Source organism: Pimephales promelas, chromosome 13 (genome assembly GCF_988280905.1).
Source record: "Pimephales promelas chromosome 13, fPimPro1.hap1.1, whole genome shotgun sequence".
Lineage (NCBI taxonomy): Eukaryota > Metazoa > Chordata > Actinopteri > Cypriniformes > Leuciscidae > Pimephales > Pimephales promelas.
The window spans coordinates 30053725-30070377 of NC_142781.1; the positions used below are offsets into that span (position 1 = coordinate 30053725).

The 16653-nt window shown below is 38.3% G+C and overlaps 2 protein-coding genes and 1 non-coding gene across 3 annotated transcripts in view; 2 read left to right on the forward strand and 1 right to left on the reverse strand.

The window, feature by feature from the left end:
• tdrd15 (tudor domain containing 15) overlaps positions 1–12382 on the forward strand; it is a 14260-nt gene extending 1878 nt beyond the window's left edge. The window contains exons 3-5 of the mRNA XM_039692662.2: positions 3908–9471; positions 11769–11792; positions 11872–12382. Coding sequence (XP_039548596.2) covers positions 3908–9471; positions 11769–11782 — 5578 coding nt within the window. The 3' untranslated portion in view covers positions 11783–11792; positions 11872–12382. The remainder of the gene's footprint in view (positions 1–3907; positions 9472–11768; positions 11793–11871) is intronic.
• A 13-nt stretch (positions 12383–12395) lies between these two features.
• Positions 12396–12478, reverse strand: trnal-cag (transfer RNA leucine (anticodon CAG)). The gene has a single exon. It is a non-coding gene; the product is annotated as a tRNA-Leu (tRNA).
• Positions 12479–14937: 2459 nt separating this feature from the next.
• igf2r (insulin-like growth factor 2 receptor) overlaps positions 14938–16653 on the forward strand; it is a 39542-nt gene continuing 37826 nt past the window's right edge. The window contains exons 1-2 of the mRNA XM_039692661.2: positions 14938–15447; positions 15805–15944. Of these exons, the coding sequence (XP_039548595.2) occupies positions 15329–15447; positions 15805–15944 (259 nt within the window). The 5' untranslated portion in view covers positions 14938–15328. The remainder of the gene's footprint in view (positions 15448–15804; positions 15945–16653) is intronic.

Genomic DNA, 16653 nt, shown 5'->3' on the forward strand with positions numbered 1-16653 from the left:
AGCATAAGTTGTTTTTGAACACTTTCATCTCATTTGAACAAAACCGTGATGATATTGATAACCACAGTAAAGGCCAATTTATACTTCTGCGTCGAGGGTACGCCGTAATGTGCGGCGTTGGCTACGCACGTAGGCGACGCCGTTATGAGCATTTATACTTCTGCGTTCAGGTCTTGTTGCTCTGCAGTACTGCTCCGAAACGCTAGTTGGCGGCGGAGAGTTTTAATGTTCCACTGTGTTTAGATTCCTCACGGCTAGGTTACTACAAGCAATAGCGATTGAAAGAGAGTGGATCATGTTGGAGTTGGAGCTTATTGAGGTGGAAAAACAGTTCACTTTAGTGAAATTACTAAAACTGAAAGGCAGAAATGAGAGAAGACGTCGGAGGAGATGGTACGTGTGGAAATCATAGACAGTGATGGAAATGTGTGAGAAGGTACGTGCGGAAATGCGTAGGAGGAAATGCGATGCTACCAAGCCGACCAATCACCGATCTTGCGGTCCGCGTCGTCGCGACGTGTAGTTACATTTTTGAGGAGGTGCGCGTCAGGCGACGGCGAAGGGTACGCGCAATGGGACGCGTCTGTGCGTATGCTACGCCGTACCTACGGCGCGCACCCTACGCAGAAGTATAAATTGGCCTTAACTTGGGTCACTATAATCGTGATATGAAATTTTCATACCGTCCCATCCCTATCGTATCACTTTATTTAACGAGTTATCGCATAACATATTGTACTTTAATATCATGAAACAATAGGGGATTTTCACGCTTCCGGGTTTCATGGGCGGGATCCCCTTCCGACGCAGTTCAACAATGCCTGAGACTAATGCCATTTATGTCACTACTCTGTTCCAGTTTGTAAATCTAACCAACAACGCCAACCCTACTTAAGTTTTCACGGATTCCCGACTGAATTGAGTATAAGGAAGAAATGGATTAAAACTAGTGGTGCACGATATATCGGCCGCCGATATAATATCGGCCGATTTGGTCAATTTTTTACACATCGGTATCGTTCCGATGTCAAAATAGGGCCGATGTGAACAGGCCGATGATCATTACCTGTGTATTTGACGTGCGTGGGGGCGGGGATGTTTGTTTTTGCACGCGTATTAAAAGCGCAAGTGCGTTTAAACATCATCAAGCGCACGAAGACTGGAACTTGTGAGCTGTTTTCTGCCAGCCTTCCTATGCGTATTTTTGTCCCGCCAAACCCATATTTGACCGGTAAGTGATGTAGATGAGTGACTGGTGCGCTTGTTTAACTGAAGGAACGAGAGTCAATTAAAGCACCGGTCACGCGCGCCGCCTTCAAAATGTCTTTCGCTTGTTTAACTCAGGGAACAAGCGAGAGTGAAAGCACCGGTCACGCGCGCCGTCTTCAAAATGTCTTTCGCTTGTTTAACGGAGGGAACAAGAGAGAGTGAAAGCACCGGTCACGCGCGCCGTCTTCAAAATGTCTTGCTTTCTCTCCCCCTCACGCATGTTTATGAATTGAGTTGACTGAATATCTTTGAGAATAAACGATGGTAAAAGGTCGGAAGACCGAAGTTTTTTTCTTCTGAACTACTGGTTGTGAATTGTGAAACCACACTTTCAATAAACCAAAAAAAAAATCTATCGTGTTGATGAAATGTTTTCTGTGTCGACTGTCGAGACCATAGACTGTAAAAATAGGTCGAGACAAATCTCGTGCGATGTTCTAAACTGCCTGGATAATCACACAACGTGTGCCGTGGTTCCGTTAATGACACGTCCGATTCGCGAACTAATGACTCCTTTGAACCGATTCACTTTAATGAATGGTTAAAACAACTGATCTGTCAACACTGAGCTCAAGATACATAAATCGGAAACACTTTACAATAAGGTTCCATTTATTAAAGTGTACATAAATGTACACTTTAATAAATGGAACCTTATTGTAAAGTGTAAGGTTAATAGATTAATAGAATGTTAACAAATTTTGTTAACATTCTATAGTTTCTGTGGATATACTCCTTGACAAAACTACCCCAGTCATTCTAGAATGATTCATTCTTTCCAAATAGAGCAATTCAAGTAATCTGGTGAAATTGTTTTTATATCACAATATATATCGCAGAAAAATAAAATATCACAATGTCATTTTTTACCAATATCGTGCAGCCCTAATCCTCACTATGTGTTTTCTATACAGGGATATCGACATCGGTAAATATCGGTATCGGCCATAACAGCAATGTTAATATCGGTTATCGTATCGGCCACAAATTTTCACATCGGTGCATCACTAATTAAAACTTTAAAATAAAACAAGGTAGCACGTTTGTTTGCAGCCGGCACTTTAGTGAATCAGACTAATTTACCAGGGATGCTGTATAAATAAACTTAGTGTAGTCCTTCATCAGTTTGCCAGCGAGATCGGTGATTCAACGGAAGTGGCAGTGCACAAAGATCACAGAATCCGGAAGTACTACGTATCAGCGTGATAATCCCCCATGGCGGGCCAATAAATGGAGGCAGTCAGACAGGCCTTTTGGTCATAACAATTATTAATATTATACAGTATGTATTATTGTGTTGTGACCACTTTAATGCCTATATATAACAAATTGGTTGTGTACTTTGTGGCAACACATTTTTATATACACCACACAATGAAAATGACTGTAATATGACAGTGGGCAATTGGATATAGCTCAGCATAGTTTGAAAACATGGGTTTAAAGTTTGTTGTTCATTTGTATTTGTTCATGAGGGTTCCTACGCAGTTTGGAAAAGTATGGAATTTGATTTGAGTAATTTCCAGGTCTGGAAATGTATGGAAAAAGTAAATCACAGTATGGAAAAATATTGATGTTTCCAGACTATTGTACCTATTTCGTTTTCTAAATATAAAATTAATCACTTCTAAATGTATATAATATGCAATCGTCTTTTTCATGGCGTTTGGATTAGGCTGCCAGCGAGCGCTGCCTAAAGATCGTTTTTACACTTGATCTGCCAGAGTCTAGGTCTGCAGTAATTGGTTGTTATGTTGTTAGGCAGCAGTTGCCATCACAGCGCCCCTACCTCAAACAGAGTTTTACTAAACATCTTTGACTAAACAACTAAACATGACTTTAGCTCTATTTTCTAATTTTCTGGTTAATTGTACATGAACATCCCTTCTGTTTCTGTAGGGGTTTACAGTTATTTAAATTTACAAAATTACAAAAATGAACAACATTGCACTGTACAAATGTACAAATTTAACATGATAGCATACACATTTTGACTCAGAGTGTAACATGCTTGTCGGTGCTGATAGCATTGTGGGTAAGTGCGTCACCATGTAGCGCCGTTGTGAGACGACCACCATTCGACCAGAAAGAAATCATATAACCATTCCAATAACTCCAAAGCTGTTCAGTTCAGCTACAAAACCTGCATAGTTCCCCTTTAAATATGGTCGGAAAAATCTGTATGTGGTCTGGAAATTTGAGTCTGGAAAAGTATGGAATTTTGAAATGGAAATTGTGTAGGAACCCTGGAGTACACACGTCTAGTGTTGGGTTGGAATCCACCTTAGTCGAGTATGAGTCTTTGACCAATAGAGTCCAACTAAACAATACTGTATTTCATTAAGTTTTTTTTGAAAATGTAAATGCCAGTGCCATCAGCTGTTAAAAACACAAAAGAATCGTGATGCATTCGGAAAATCTCAGAATCGATCCAGAATCATTTCTCAATTCACGATGCATCAATTTATTGTCCTAGCCCTATTGTCTACAAATGTGCCTTCACAAGATCTCACAGCTACAAGGATTGTGAAATAAATTGTTTATTAGATATTCAAAGACTTGTTTAAATTATATAAATGCATATTTGCTGAATGCAGACGCTGTATGAGAAAGTTTTGTAACCTTTTTTTTTTTTTAGGGCAAAAGAGGAGACGAAGCTCCCTGCTCCATGTGTTTTGTGGCCTGTGGAGCTGAAGCTGACTCACATTGACTGTAGTCCTGAGGAGACACTGATACACTTTCAGGGCCAATATATGACTATCTGTGAACTGGACTACAACATTCTTCAAGTTGAAATTCAAAATACTGTAAAATCGCAAGTTTCTGTTCAGGTTGGAGAAGTTTGCCTGGTAGAAGATGCAGCGTCTGGTCGCTGGCACAGAGGAAGAGTCCTAAACATACAGAACAATTTGTTCCACGTGTTTTTAGTAGACCATGGAGATGTGTTGATTGTTGAGCCCAGCCATTTGTCCTCTATACCTGACACACTCCTTATGCTCCCTCCAAAGATTGTCTGCGGTTTCTTTGCCAATATACTGCCAGTCCAGAACCGATGGGACAGATTGACAGGGAACTATTTATCTTCCTTGATAGGCAGCCAGATCAAAGGATACATCCACGCCCGTCTTCCATACCATGTCCTCATTCTTGAAGTTCCGGACATTAATCGTGACTTTTTAAAAATGAGGCTTGGGAGACATGTGGACACTAGTACATTTCTGCTACTGGTTGAGATTCTTATTGGGGCACCAGTCCTACAAAACTATGAATCTGTCCCTGATCTCTTGATTGAAAAGCAAAAAGGGCAGGAATGTTGTCTCAAATCCTCAAGCCTACTTGGCTTTGAAGAACTTCTGTCACTTAATGGCCCAAAGCTGAAAGTTGGTCAAAAAGTAAGAGTTGTTGTATCTGCTGCCGTGAATCCTGGATTATTTTACTGCCGACTATCATCCACAGACAAGGACCTTCAGGAAATGTCAGATAAATTAGCACGTGCATGTGAATCAGACAGTGGTTACCCAAGCAATAAACCTCTTGAAAATCTTGGCTTGCTCTGTGCAATCAAAGGGAAAGATGGAAAATGGCACAGAGGTTTTGTGCAATGTCTCCCCCTCAACTCCCAGGTCCAAGTTGTGTTTGTCGACAGTGGCTATTCTGAATCTGTGAAAGTTGAAAACATCTTTCAGCTACCATCAGAATTAATCTCAACTCCGATTATGGCATTCCCATGTTCACTTTCATGCTGGGAAGAAGCAGATGAGACCATCAAAAACCAACAACTAGTGGCTCTGAAAACCGGGTTGCTGGGGAAATCTTTAGAGGTTACTATCGATGACTTTTGCAAAGATCAGAACTTCTACTTGGTCACATTAAGCACTGCTGAGAAACACTCAGAGGAGCAAGCCAAAGTTGAACTCCTTGGAAATGTTTTTGACAGCAAGTCTAACTTTCCCCACAATTTCCTTTCAAAGGAAATGTATGCTACAGAAACGAAAGCGGTCCAGACTTCTGATTCAGTTTCTAGTCAATCGATACCTGATGGTGCTATTTTTGAGGGCTATGTTGTGCATGTCCAGAGTCCAAAACATTTCTGGATTAGGACCAAAGAACAAAATCCTAAGTTTGAAAACATGATGAAAGAAATGACCGATTACTTCACCAAACTACAGTTGAAAGATGAGGTGTTTGAAGACCCAGTGCCTGGTGCACATTGCTGTGCAATGTACGAAAATGACATGCATTACTACAGGGCCATTGTAGTAGATACTTTGGAAAATGGAGCTGAGGTGTTTTTCGTTGACTTTGGAAACACTGAAAAGGTGCCAAACATATTAATAAAGAAGCTTCCCCCAAAGTTTGCCATTCATCCAGAATTTGCACTGAAATGTGCATTGGCGCATGTGGCTCCATTTGAGGACATCTGGACAACCACAGCATCCAACTTCTTCAGGCAAGTCACATCAAACAAAACCTTGGTGATTCATAACATTCACAGAAGAAATGCAAAATATGTTGTTGATCTTTTTGAGAGAGGTGCTGAAGATAGCTATAGCATTGCAAAGATCATGACAGCAGCAAAAATGGCCCTGGATTGGAGATACAACCCGGCATTAGCATCTGTTGAAGCGGAGAAGGCATGTAAAGACAAAGGAAATGCTCTGAGCAAGAAAAAAAATAGAAAGGACCTTTGTGTGGTGACCTTTCGCAAAGTCACCTCTTCACCCAATCCAAATCAGTGGAAAACAGAGTGTGAACAACAGAACGACTTTGAAAGACGTACTCCAAACGTGATGTCACAACTGAAGGCCGTTTCTGCTAAGGCTTTCAAACCAAAGTATTTCAAGCCTGGATCTGAACTAACTGTCCGTTGCTCACATATAAATTCTCCATCTGACTTTTGGTGCCAAGATGAGAGCACAAAAGTTGATCTGAACAAATTGATGGAAGAGATCCAGGCATTTTACCAAATGCACACAGTTGCACTTGAAACGGCAGCAGGATGTTGTGCAGTAAAGTCTCCACAGGATAACCGATGGCATAGAGCATGCATATTGGGGAAAAAAAATGAGGAACTCCTCTTGATCCTGGTCGACTTAGGCATAATTCTTCAGGAAAGGATGCAAAACATCCAAGCTCTTGCACCACAGTTCTTTGAACTTCATGAACAAGCATTTAGATGTACTTTGGACTTGATTGAACCTGTTGGAGGAAGTTCTTGGAGTTCAGAAGCAAGCAGTTTGTTCAAGGATTTTGTGTCTGAGAATTCACCCTGTATATGCAGAGTTGTTTCCCAGCTCTATGAGCAAGGAAAAGGTCTCCTTAATGTGGTCACCCTTCATACACCTCATCAACAGGTGACCACGTATCTTTCAGAGAAAGGTGTTGCGATGGAAATGCAATCTCCAAAGCAGCTAATTTCATCCTTGTATCCTCGTTCCTTCGTTTACTCATCTTTCAACTTGAGTTCTGGAAGCGAAGAACTGGTGCATGTTACTCAAGTTTGCAGTCCTTGGGAAATCTATGTTCAGCTCGACAGGAATACAGAGATCCTTGATGCGCTGATGAAGAGAGTCGCTGAAGAAGGTCAGCTCTTAACTACGACATCTGACGACTGCAGCGGTAATGTTTGCCTGGCCAAATATTTCTGTGACGGCCAGTGGTACAGGGCTCTGACACACCCCGTCCAATCTCAACAACATGTGAGTGTGTTCTTTGTTGATTATGGTGATAAGCAAATTTCTGAAAAGACAGATGTTTTAGCAATTCCCAAAACAGCGGTTGATTTATTGATGACACCAATGCAGGCTCTGAGATGCAGCCTTTTGAATCTTCCAGAGGGGGAACATTTGCCAGAAGTCAACAAGTGGCTTGAGACTGACATCCTCAACAAATCCTTCCAGGCCAAGTTTATGTCAAGGGACAACAACGGGCATTTTGTTTGTGATCTTTATGATGGAAATGTGCGCATCAATGAAAAAGTCAGAGAGCTCATGGCAACTTGCAGTGTGGCAGAACGTAATCTGGCTGTCAGTAAACCTGCTTTAGATTCCCACAGAGAAGAAGCGGATGTCCGCATTTTAAACAGTAAAGTGAACACCAAACAGAGGGGATGTGGTAAAACTAACTCGGGTCATAAGCAATCTTCAAAACCCATAAAACCTCCCAAAACGCAATATAAACCAGCAATAAAAGAGAAACCACAGGACACTACCTGTTCTCTTAAAGTGGTGCCATCACATAAGAACATGCCAAAACTATGTGATCTTCCTGCTGCCAAAATGAAACCAGGTTCTAGCGGCGTGGGCTTCATCTCTCACTGCAGTTCTGTTAAAAGCTTCTTTATCCAGATGGAAGATGATGAAACAAACATCCTGCAAATGGATGAAGAACTAAACAGCACAGTCTTCAAGGATAACATGGAAAATGTGGCAACCGTCGTCGAAGTAGGAGACCTTGTTGCCGCCGAGTATGAAGAAGACTTGGCTTTGTACAGAGCTGTTGTCACCAACGTTTCAAACTGTGGCCGCTTAGCAGTTGAGTTTATTGATTATGGCAATCCCGCAACTGTCGACAGAAAGAATGTTCACATGCTAACCAATCATTTATTGTCTCAGCCCAGATTGAGCACTCTGTGCACACTTGCGAAACCTTACTCTTTTGAAAACGACGACTCTTTCATCAAGGAAGCAGTTGGCAAGCCTTTAATGGTAGAATTCATTAGAAAGCTTGAAAATTCATGGGAAGTGAGCATTAAGATTGAGGATGGCCAGACGCATGGGAACTCAAAGTATGATGGTGATCAGAGCAAAGATGTAGTCATGCCGAGTCAAGACATATTGCCAGAAGTGTCCCAGAGTGAAAACCAAACTGATTCTCAGACCCACAAATCAAACCATAAATCAGTTAAAACCGTCCAGACTGAGTTATGCACACAACAACGTGAATGTGAACTCAAAAAGACTCACTCAAGAACCTACCAGCAAAAGACAAAGTCAAACACACAACGCAAATGTGAATTTAGAAACACACAACGCAAATGTGAATTTAGAAACAATCAGACATTTTCAAAAAAGCCAATTAAGAAAGCAGGCTTTAACTTCCCGACGTATGTCTTTTGGAATAGAAAGTACAAGAGGAGGCAAAATAACTTGAAGCCTAAGGACGTGGTTCTTGCCAAACTACCATGTGACACAAGCATATCAGCGACTAAAACGTCAAGAAAGTTGCAGGAAAATGTTTCTACGTTTAATGCAGATGATCATGAAACCTCAAAGTCAACTGATAGCGTTGCTCTGCAGGATGTGGAAGATATTGAGGCAGTGGAAAGTACTGATGACCATCCTCCCTTCCCAGACACTTCTTCAAAGATCAGTTTGGATCGACCACCAACCCTACTCCAAGCCCCTGTCCAAATGAACTTTGGATATAAAGGATTTGCAGCTGCAGTCACAACCCCATCTGAATTTTACATCTTTCTTGAAGACCTGCTTTTGATTGCAGAGACTGTCTCTGCTATTCTTGAGAACCTTCCCAAAGTCCTGGTGCCGTTACCGGAGGTTGATTTGGTTCCTGGTGCGAGCTGTTTGGTGAAATCAGCGGGGAAGAAAAAATGGTGCAGGGCCGAGATCGTGCAGTGCAATCCCACTTCTGTGCTCATAAACTTGGTTGACTATGGACAGTATTCAGTTGTGTCCCAACACGACGTCTGCCAGCTTAAAAGACTTCCAGAGGAGCTCGGTAGATTACCTAAAGTCACCTATCATTGTTTACTGAGGGGAGTGAAACCCAATGGCCCGGACTGGTCTGATGATGCCATTGTTTTCTTCCAGAACTGTATGTGTCAAGGGAACCTACAGATCCGTTTCAGACAGCCTGTTTCTGAGACACAATGGGAGGTTGACATTATCTCAGGAAAGCAGAATCTCGCAAAAGAGTTGGTAGATGCTGATCATGCCATGTATATCGATCATATGCTGGGAATCAGGTTTGAGCAAGGAGCCAATAGAGAGTCTAAACAACAAGACATCTCCACCACAGTGGATGTTTTATCCATGATGACTGAGCACACATGCAAATTTGATCAAATGTCATCTCAAGATGAGCAAGTGGAGCTAGACACGTCACACCCTTTGAACAGCAGTGGTGATCATCTTGGACCTGTGGAGAGGGCAATGCTTAGTCCAACATCAGGTATCAAACAATGTACGTGAGAATGAAAAATCTTTGATTTATTGTTTTAATTTAACTGTCTTTTCTGTTTCTACCAGTCAGATGTTTGGACATACCTACGTATTCTTAATTAGGGGTTACATATTTGAGGTAACTTTTGGGTGGTTACAGTGTTTTAGTCTATTTTTCTTTGTCATAAGTCTGGAAACATTACATTGTTTTAATGTTTTTGAAAGAAGCCTCTTATGTTCACCAAGGCTGCGTTTGTTTCGTCAAAAATACAGTAAAAACAATAACTTTGTAAATTATTATTTGAAATAATTGTTTTCGTTTTTAATTCATTTAAATATTTAATTTATTCCTGTCATGCAAAGCTGAATTTTTTAGCATCATTTCTTTCTTCATTCTTAAGTGTCACATGATCCTTCAGAAATCATTCAAATATGATGATTTGCTGCTCAAGAAACATTAATAATTATTATCAATGATGGAAGTTTTTGTTGCTTAACATTTTTTGTGGAAACAATGATAACACTCAAACATTTGTGGTCAGATTTTTTTTTTTAAAAAGGGAAATTAAGCATTAAATAGCTCAAACATAACAGTGAAGACATTTCTGAAGGATCATGTGACACTGAAGACTGGAGTAATGATTGAAAATTCAGCTTTGACACCACAGGGAAATATTACATTTGAAAATGTATTCAAATAGAAAACAGTTATTTTAATTTTTAATGATATTTTGCAGTATTGATTCAATAAATGCAGCCTTGGTGAACATAAAACATTTCTTTAGAAAATGTTTCTAAACTTTTGACAGCTGCTTTACGTTTTTAACTAATTGATTATTTCAAACATTTTTTTTAAATATTATCTTTTATTCCATATTGTCTGCTCTACAAAAAAAAAATTAGCTTGTAGTTCTGCAATGCTTGGACATAAACAAAGCTCAGTAGGTTTGAGTGGCACTTCGATCTAAGTATACCTGTAAAGTTTGGTGATAGTACCACCTACTGGCCTTTGTTGGTAAAACAAAAATCTATTTAGATTCCTGTGGTCATATGTGTTAAAAATATTCAGAAGAAATATCCTCTGAAAATAAATCTAAGACTTAAGATTAAAAGATTATATAATATAAAATCAGTAAAGTGTGTCTACTGTCCAGACTTTTCACTGGTAGTGTTTTTAAAGACCTATAAATAATAGGACTGGGTAAAAAAAATCAGATTTCTCGATTTTAATCGATTCTCATTTTTACGCACTGATATCGGTTCTTTAATCCCAAGTAGGCTAGTCATCCTGTTTTCAGTTGATGAATGAATGGAATATTGTAGCTTACATCCCATTCAATAAATCACAATAATCGTTGTGCTTTGTTTCTATTGAGATGAAAAAGTCTCAGATTTCAAATTACGTCTATTTTCTCACGAAATTCAAAAACATGAATACAGTTTTGGCGTCATGCTGTGAGAGCGCTATCATATCTTCTTAATAATACCAGTTACAGTCTGAAATAAATGCCATTAAACAATTGTAAACAATGTTATATAACGTCCCATTTCCCTCCGAAAAAATGTATCCTGTGACCATAAACTCGCCAGTCAGTGATAGAGGAGAATTTTGCTAAATACTCTTTTATACCCAACTCCGTCAAAATTTTAAATCAAAATTTTTAGATTTGTACGAGGAGGAATGAGAAGTGTGCAATAACTTGGTGTTCTGCTTGTTGTTTTAGTATTGTATGTTTTTTTTTATTTATTTTTTTTTTTTTATTAGATGTGTCATGAGTGTGTGTGTAATTTACATGTATGTCTTTAGCTGGTATTTGTATTACTATGTGCATTATTGTTTGTAATGGCAGCTACTACTTTGCACCACGCACTTTGAGTCCATGACAAATTTCCCCTAGGGGACAATAAAGTATATTCTATTCTATTCTATAAAGTATATTCTAAATGTATGCATCATATTACATATCCATTCATATTTTTAATGTTCTTAAAAACAAAATAAATCTGACAAGTTTTTATGACAGCCACCATTTAAATGTTTGTCATATAACTTTATTATTATAAAAATAAATAATTTAAGTGTTTTTAATACAATTTAAATTTTTACCTTCCATATTATAGTAGGCTACAGCTGACTCCCATAGTTTACTGCATTAGTGAAGAGATTTGTTTTCCTTGATAACATTTTCCATGTATTGTACCTGAAATCCAGAATAATCAATATTGAATCGAACTCGAATCGAATTGTGAAATTTGTGGCAATACCAAGCACTAATATATAACCTATGACACTTTTTTTGTTTTTCTTTAATTTCTTAGGTGAACTGATGTGAGAACGCTCATGTAAGTATTACAAATTTTGGTTGATTCTCTGTATGTTTAGTATGTAGATTAACTTAATTTTCCCACTGGTTTATTTCAGAACCAAGAAGCTAGTGGGTTACGCCCTGCATTGAATCAAAGAATAATCCAGTTTTGGAAAGGCTGGGGTTTTTTGTTTTGTTTTTGCCTTCTAGTTATGATGTTCTTCAATTGTTTTGTAAAAATAGAGCATTTTACTTTATGAGGTTGTATTGTTCAAACATTAGTCGTAGTAAGGTCTTAAAATCAAAGCAGTTTAACCATGCAACTCTATCACATTATTTTTGATTATAGAATCTAGTTGTAGAGTTAAAGAGTGAATTTCCAGCTTTTTGGCAGATCTTGTGTAACTATTAATGTGTGACTGATGAAATATGTCATCAGTTTGATTGCTATGGCTTTAAGATCTGAACAGAAAAACCTTTTTTTTTTTATTATTAAAAGGATTGACATTTGACCTCACTTTGATTTTGGTGTGTAAAAAACATTGAGGGTTTTTTTTTTTTTTTTTGTGAAAATCGTAATATTTCCAGTTCTGTTGAAACACAATAAAAACATATTGTTCATGTTGGTTAAAAGGTTTATTGTCAGAAGTGGGATTCGAACCCACGCCTCCAGGGGAGACTGCGACCTGAACGCAGCGCCTTAGACCGCTCGGCCATCCTGACTGTTGTAACATGGTTCATAGACATGTAAAGGATTATTACAGTCTATGGTTCTTTTGACTGCATATACACATCACTGGCTTTATGAATGTTTTATTGTTCTCTGTGGAATATAGTGCAGTTAGGTAAACAAGACATCCATTTGTTTTGTAACGATGACTCATTGGCAAGTATTGAATGGCCCATATCTGTTTCATGCGACTCGTCCACTAGGGGGCGCATGGTGGCTCAAACAGCCAAATCATTCACACACCGTTTTTTTTACAGTCTATGACACACACACACACACATGAATTGTAATTTTTATCAAGCCTGTTCAGTCATTTCACTTAAATGGCAATGAAGATTTCCTATTAATTGTCATTTAATGGAAATTACTGAACTTAAATACACAACCTTGATAAAAATTATCATTCTAGAAGAAAATTTCAAATGGAACTTAGAGGCTTTTGCATCTGAACTCTTTATATATATATATATGATAAATAACAGAGACCTTATTAGACACTGTGAAGACATGACCAGAGCAAAGGCAGGAGACACTGCTTGCAGTCAGTGAAATCTTTATTGACTTCCAAATAAAGAATATCAAATAAAAAATACATAAACAAAACCACTCATGGTGACCCTCCTCACAGAAGTCCCTCCCCAGAACTGCTTTCACAGACAAACATACATTCCTTTATACTGAAAGGGCCAACCATTTTACAGTAGTAGGGAATTTAAATAATGTTCACATACATAACTAAACCGAAAATGAAAATAATATTCAAAATACATCAACCTAATTATACAAGGAAAATAATAAACAAATACATTTCTACATACAATAAACACAATACAACATGAAACAATAACCCCCGCTCCCATTGAGAAATGGACTATGCCTACACTACCCAGAATTCTTTGGGATGGCATAAAATGAGGAACAGGAAGGCCGCGCGTCCTCTTAGACACCCACCTCCGGAAACCATGGTGCAGACGTGAACTCAGAAGGTTAGTTTTGCAAATGAGGATAAAACTAATGGCTTACGTAAATACCAAATAAAGAAACAAATCTCTTGGTGTTTTTTTAACAGTCTAATGTGCACCTCAGACTAGAAAGAAAAAAGTTACTGAATAATGAGAAACAACCATTTATAAACAAACCAAACAAACACAGTGACCTACCTACACTGCCATCAATCCGGAAGTCGGCCATTTTGGAGGCACAGAACATAAACAACGCCATTGAACTGATCGGACTCGCGCATTTGGCTTTTTTCCGCGCTCTTGTCTGCGTCGGTTTCAGTACATGTTTCAGAAATAATATTTTTTTGCTCGTCCGGCACTTTGCAACAACACACACAGCACTGTTTCGGCAGCGACTTGCAGCATGTCTCATCTAACAACCACTGACGTTTACATTTTATGTGTCGTGAGAGTCACAGGCTACCACCCGAAATCCGATCGTTCAGACTGAGGCATATGTCCTGGTATTTGAATAGGATTTCAAACCACATATGGATGTTGCTTGAAACAGATTTCATGTGCTTTTTTTTGGGCTGACAATCTGAACGTAGCCTATGTCGGGATAAGAAATAGAAGGAAGAATTGCAGTACGGGCTAGAGACTAGAGAAGCTTGCTCATTCGGACTTTTGCCACATATTAACTTTAGTTTGTCAAAATATTGCGCTCTCTATAAAACAAGTAAAATCTCTCTCACAAAATAAGTCCTTCTCTATATGATTTCGCACCTACCATAGGCTTTTTCTGTTTTTTTTTTTTAGTGAAACAATGTGTTCAGTTGTACAAAAACAGTGCAGTCCATGCTTTTCTTTACATCCGAGTGCCTCCTCACCGCCCAGAATGTGACGTCAGGGTTTGAAATGAACACCGGCCAAATGCGGGTTGAAAAATTATAGACTTTAAAAACAAATGATAAAATAGAAAGCGAGATCACTTTGAAGACGAAATGTTAAATCAACGTAAAATTGGTTAGATAATTAAATAAAATTTGTATTATATTTTTTTTTATCAAAGATTAATAATAATAATTATAGTTGTATGTAACATTGTTACACTTTGTTGTTTTGTTATAGGCTGCAATTACAATGGATATTTTCCTAGCAAAATATAAGATGTCAAAACAATCCTATCATCCTAAACCAATATAATTATTTATTTGATAAGCCAACTGACAGACATAACAGAAAAAGTGACTACTTTAGGTCGGTTTTATTTTTCTATAATGACGCATACAGCACTTGCCTCAAGTACCTTATTGCTTATATAAAACGATTACCACACAATACAAACATTGAAGTAAAATAAAATAAATAAATATATATATATATATATGTGTGTGTGTGTGTGTGCGTGTGCGCGCAACTTTCATGAAGTGAAATCACTAAAAGCTTTCCTTCCGCTAGAAAAAATAGTCCCTCACCGTGAACAGCAACAACGTTCAAATATGCATGAAAGCTCAAATTAAAAACATAGGAACCGCAGTGTTGCGCATTGATAAATAGAACCGTTGAGTGAAGCGGTCATAGCCGTGTTTTATCGTGAATGAAGCACAACTATTGACCAATCGGAATCAAGGATTGGAACCAACCGTTTTGTAATTTTAAATAATTTCTTACATATCTTTTTTTTATATATCTGTGCCGCCAAGTCACGCCCAACTTGGACGATCCTTTCCACGTTGTTGTCATTCTACTTATTCGAGCTGAGCGAACCACGTGACGTATACCACATGTCATGTCGTCATGTGACTGAGCGGTTCCTGTACACGGGTAATGATCAGTAATCAGAAAGGACTGCTGTATCATGTCGGATTGTGCTCACTAATTTATTTCCTTGCGTAAAATATGGCTCGTATTCGTGTTTGCGGAATCGTTGGTATTATTATTTCTAGTTTCGTACTGCTTCAGTGTGTCACATCAGCAGTGGAGTCGGGTGACAGCCCATGGTACAAGGATCTGTGCAGGTGAGATCTTAAACAAATAAACAAACACTCTTAATGCTGATCAGTGCTGGCAAACCATGATGGTTAACATGCAAACACTTGTTGAGAAAGAAATTCATACGTTTAAATGTGAACTAGTTTGGTGATCATTGCTTTTATACAGTGTATGGCCCTTCTTTAGCCTGAGTGCATGAAGGTACCTGTCTGGACCTAATCAAAACCATAACAGACACTTTGTCTCACCTTAGACAAAAGAAATGCATTCATTCAGCTTGTTTTACTTGTTTTATGATCCAATGATATCATGTTTTTGAAATACATTGTGATCTTGGAAATGGGTTCAAATGAAATTGTCTGTGTGTGTGTGTGACTGTGAAGTTACAAATGGGAAGCCATCGACCAGGACAGCAATGTGAGATACGCTTTGAAGATCTGTGATTCGTCTCCAGACACAGAATGTGGAAAGGGAAGTGCGGTCTGTGCCCACAATCTTACGAGCAGCCAGTACCAGTCAGTGGGTAAGTGCAATGCATCAATGTGCCAAGATCACACAACACACACAGCCAAACTGCAACAGCAATGTTCATAAAATAAAAGCACAAAACACTTTATTGTGAAGTGCTTTACTCATCTTAAATGCTATTTGCTAAATGCATACATTTATTAATGTTTATTTTTATTTTCTATTGTGAATATTCTGTTACCATTTATACTGTGTGCTGATACGACATTTGAATGATTGTTTGAATTAGTAGTATTTAAGATAGACATGATACCATCTGTGAGAGTAGCATTGATCCTACACCTCTATGAGAACATCCAAATTCTCAATCTTCATTTGTTTTTCAATTTTATCGGTCTTCAATAAAGGTTATTTTCTTAATGCAATATATGATTACTTATACACTACCATTCAAAAGATTGTGTGAGACCAGAATATTTTTGAAAGAAGTGACTTATGGTCATCAAGACTGCATTTATTTACCGGTAATTAAAAATACTGTAAAACGGTTATGATATTAATATGTATTTATAATTTAAAACAACCATTTAATATATGTTAAAATGTAATATATTCCTGTGGTGTCAGCTGAATTTTTAGCATTACTCCAGCCTTCAGTGTCACATGATCCTTCAGAAATCATTGTAATATGCTGATTTGCTGCTGAAGAAAAAATGATTATTATTGAAAACAGTTTTGCTGCTTGATATTTGACTGGAAACGTA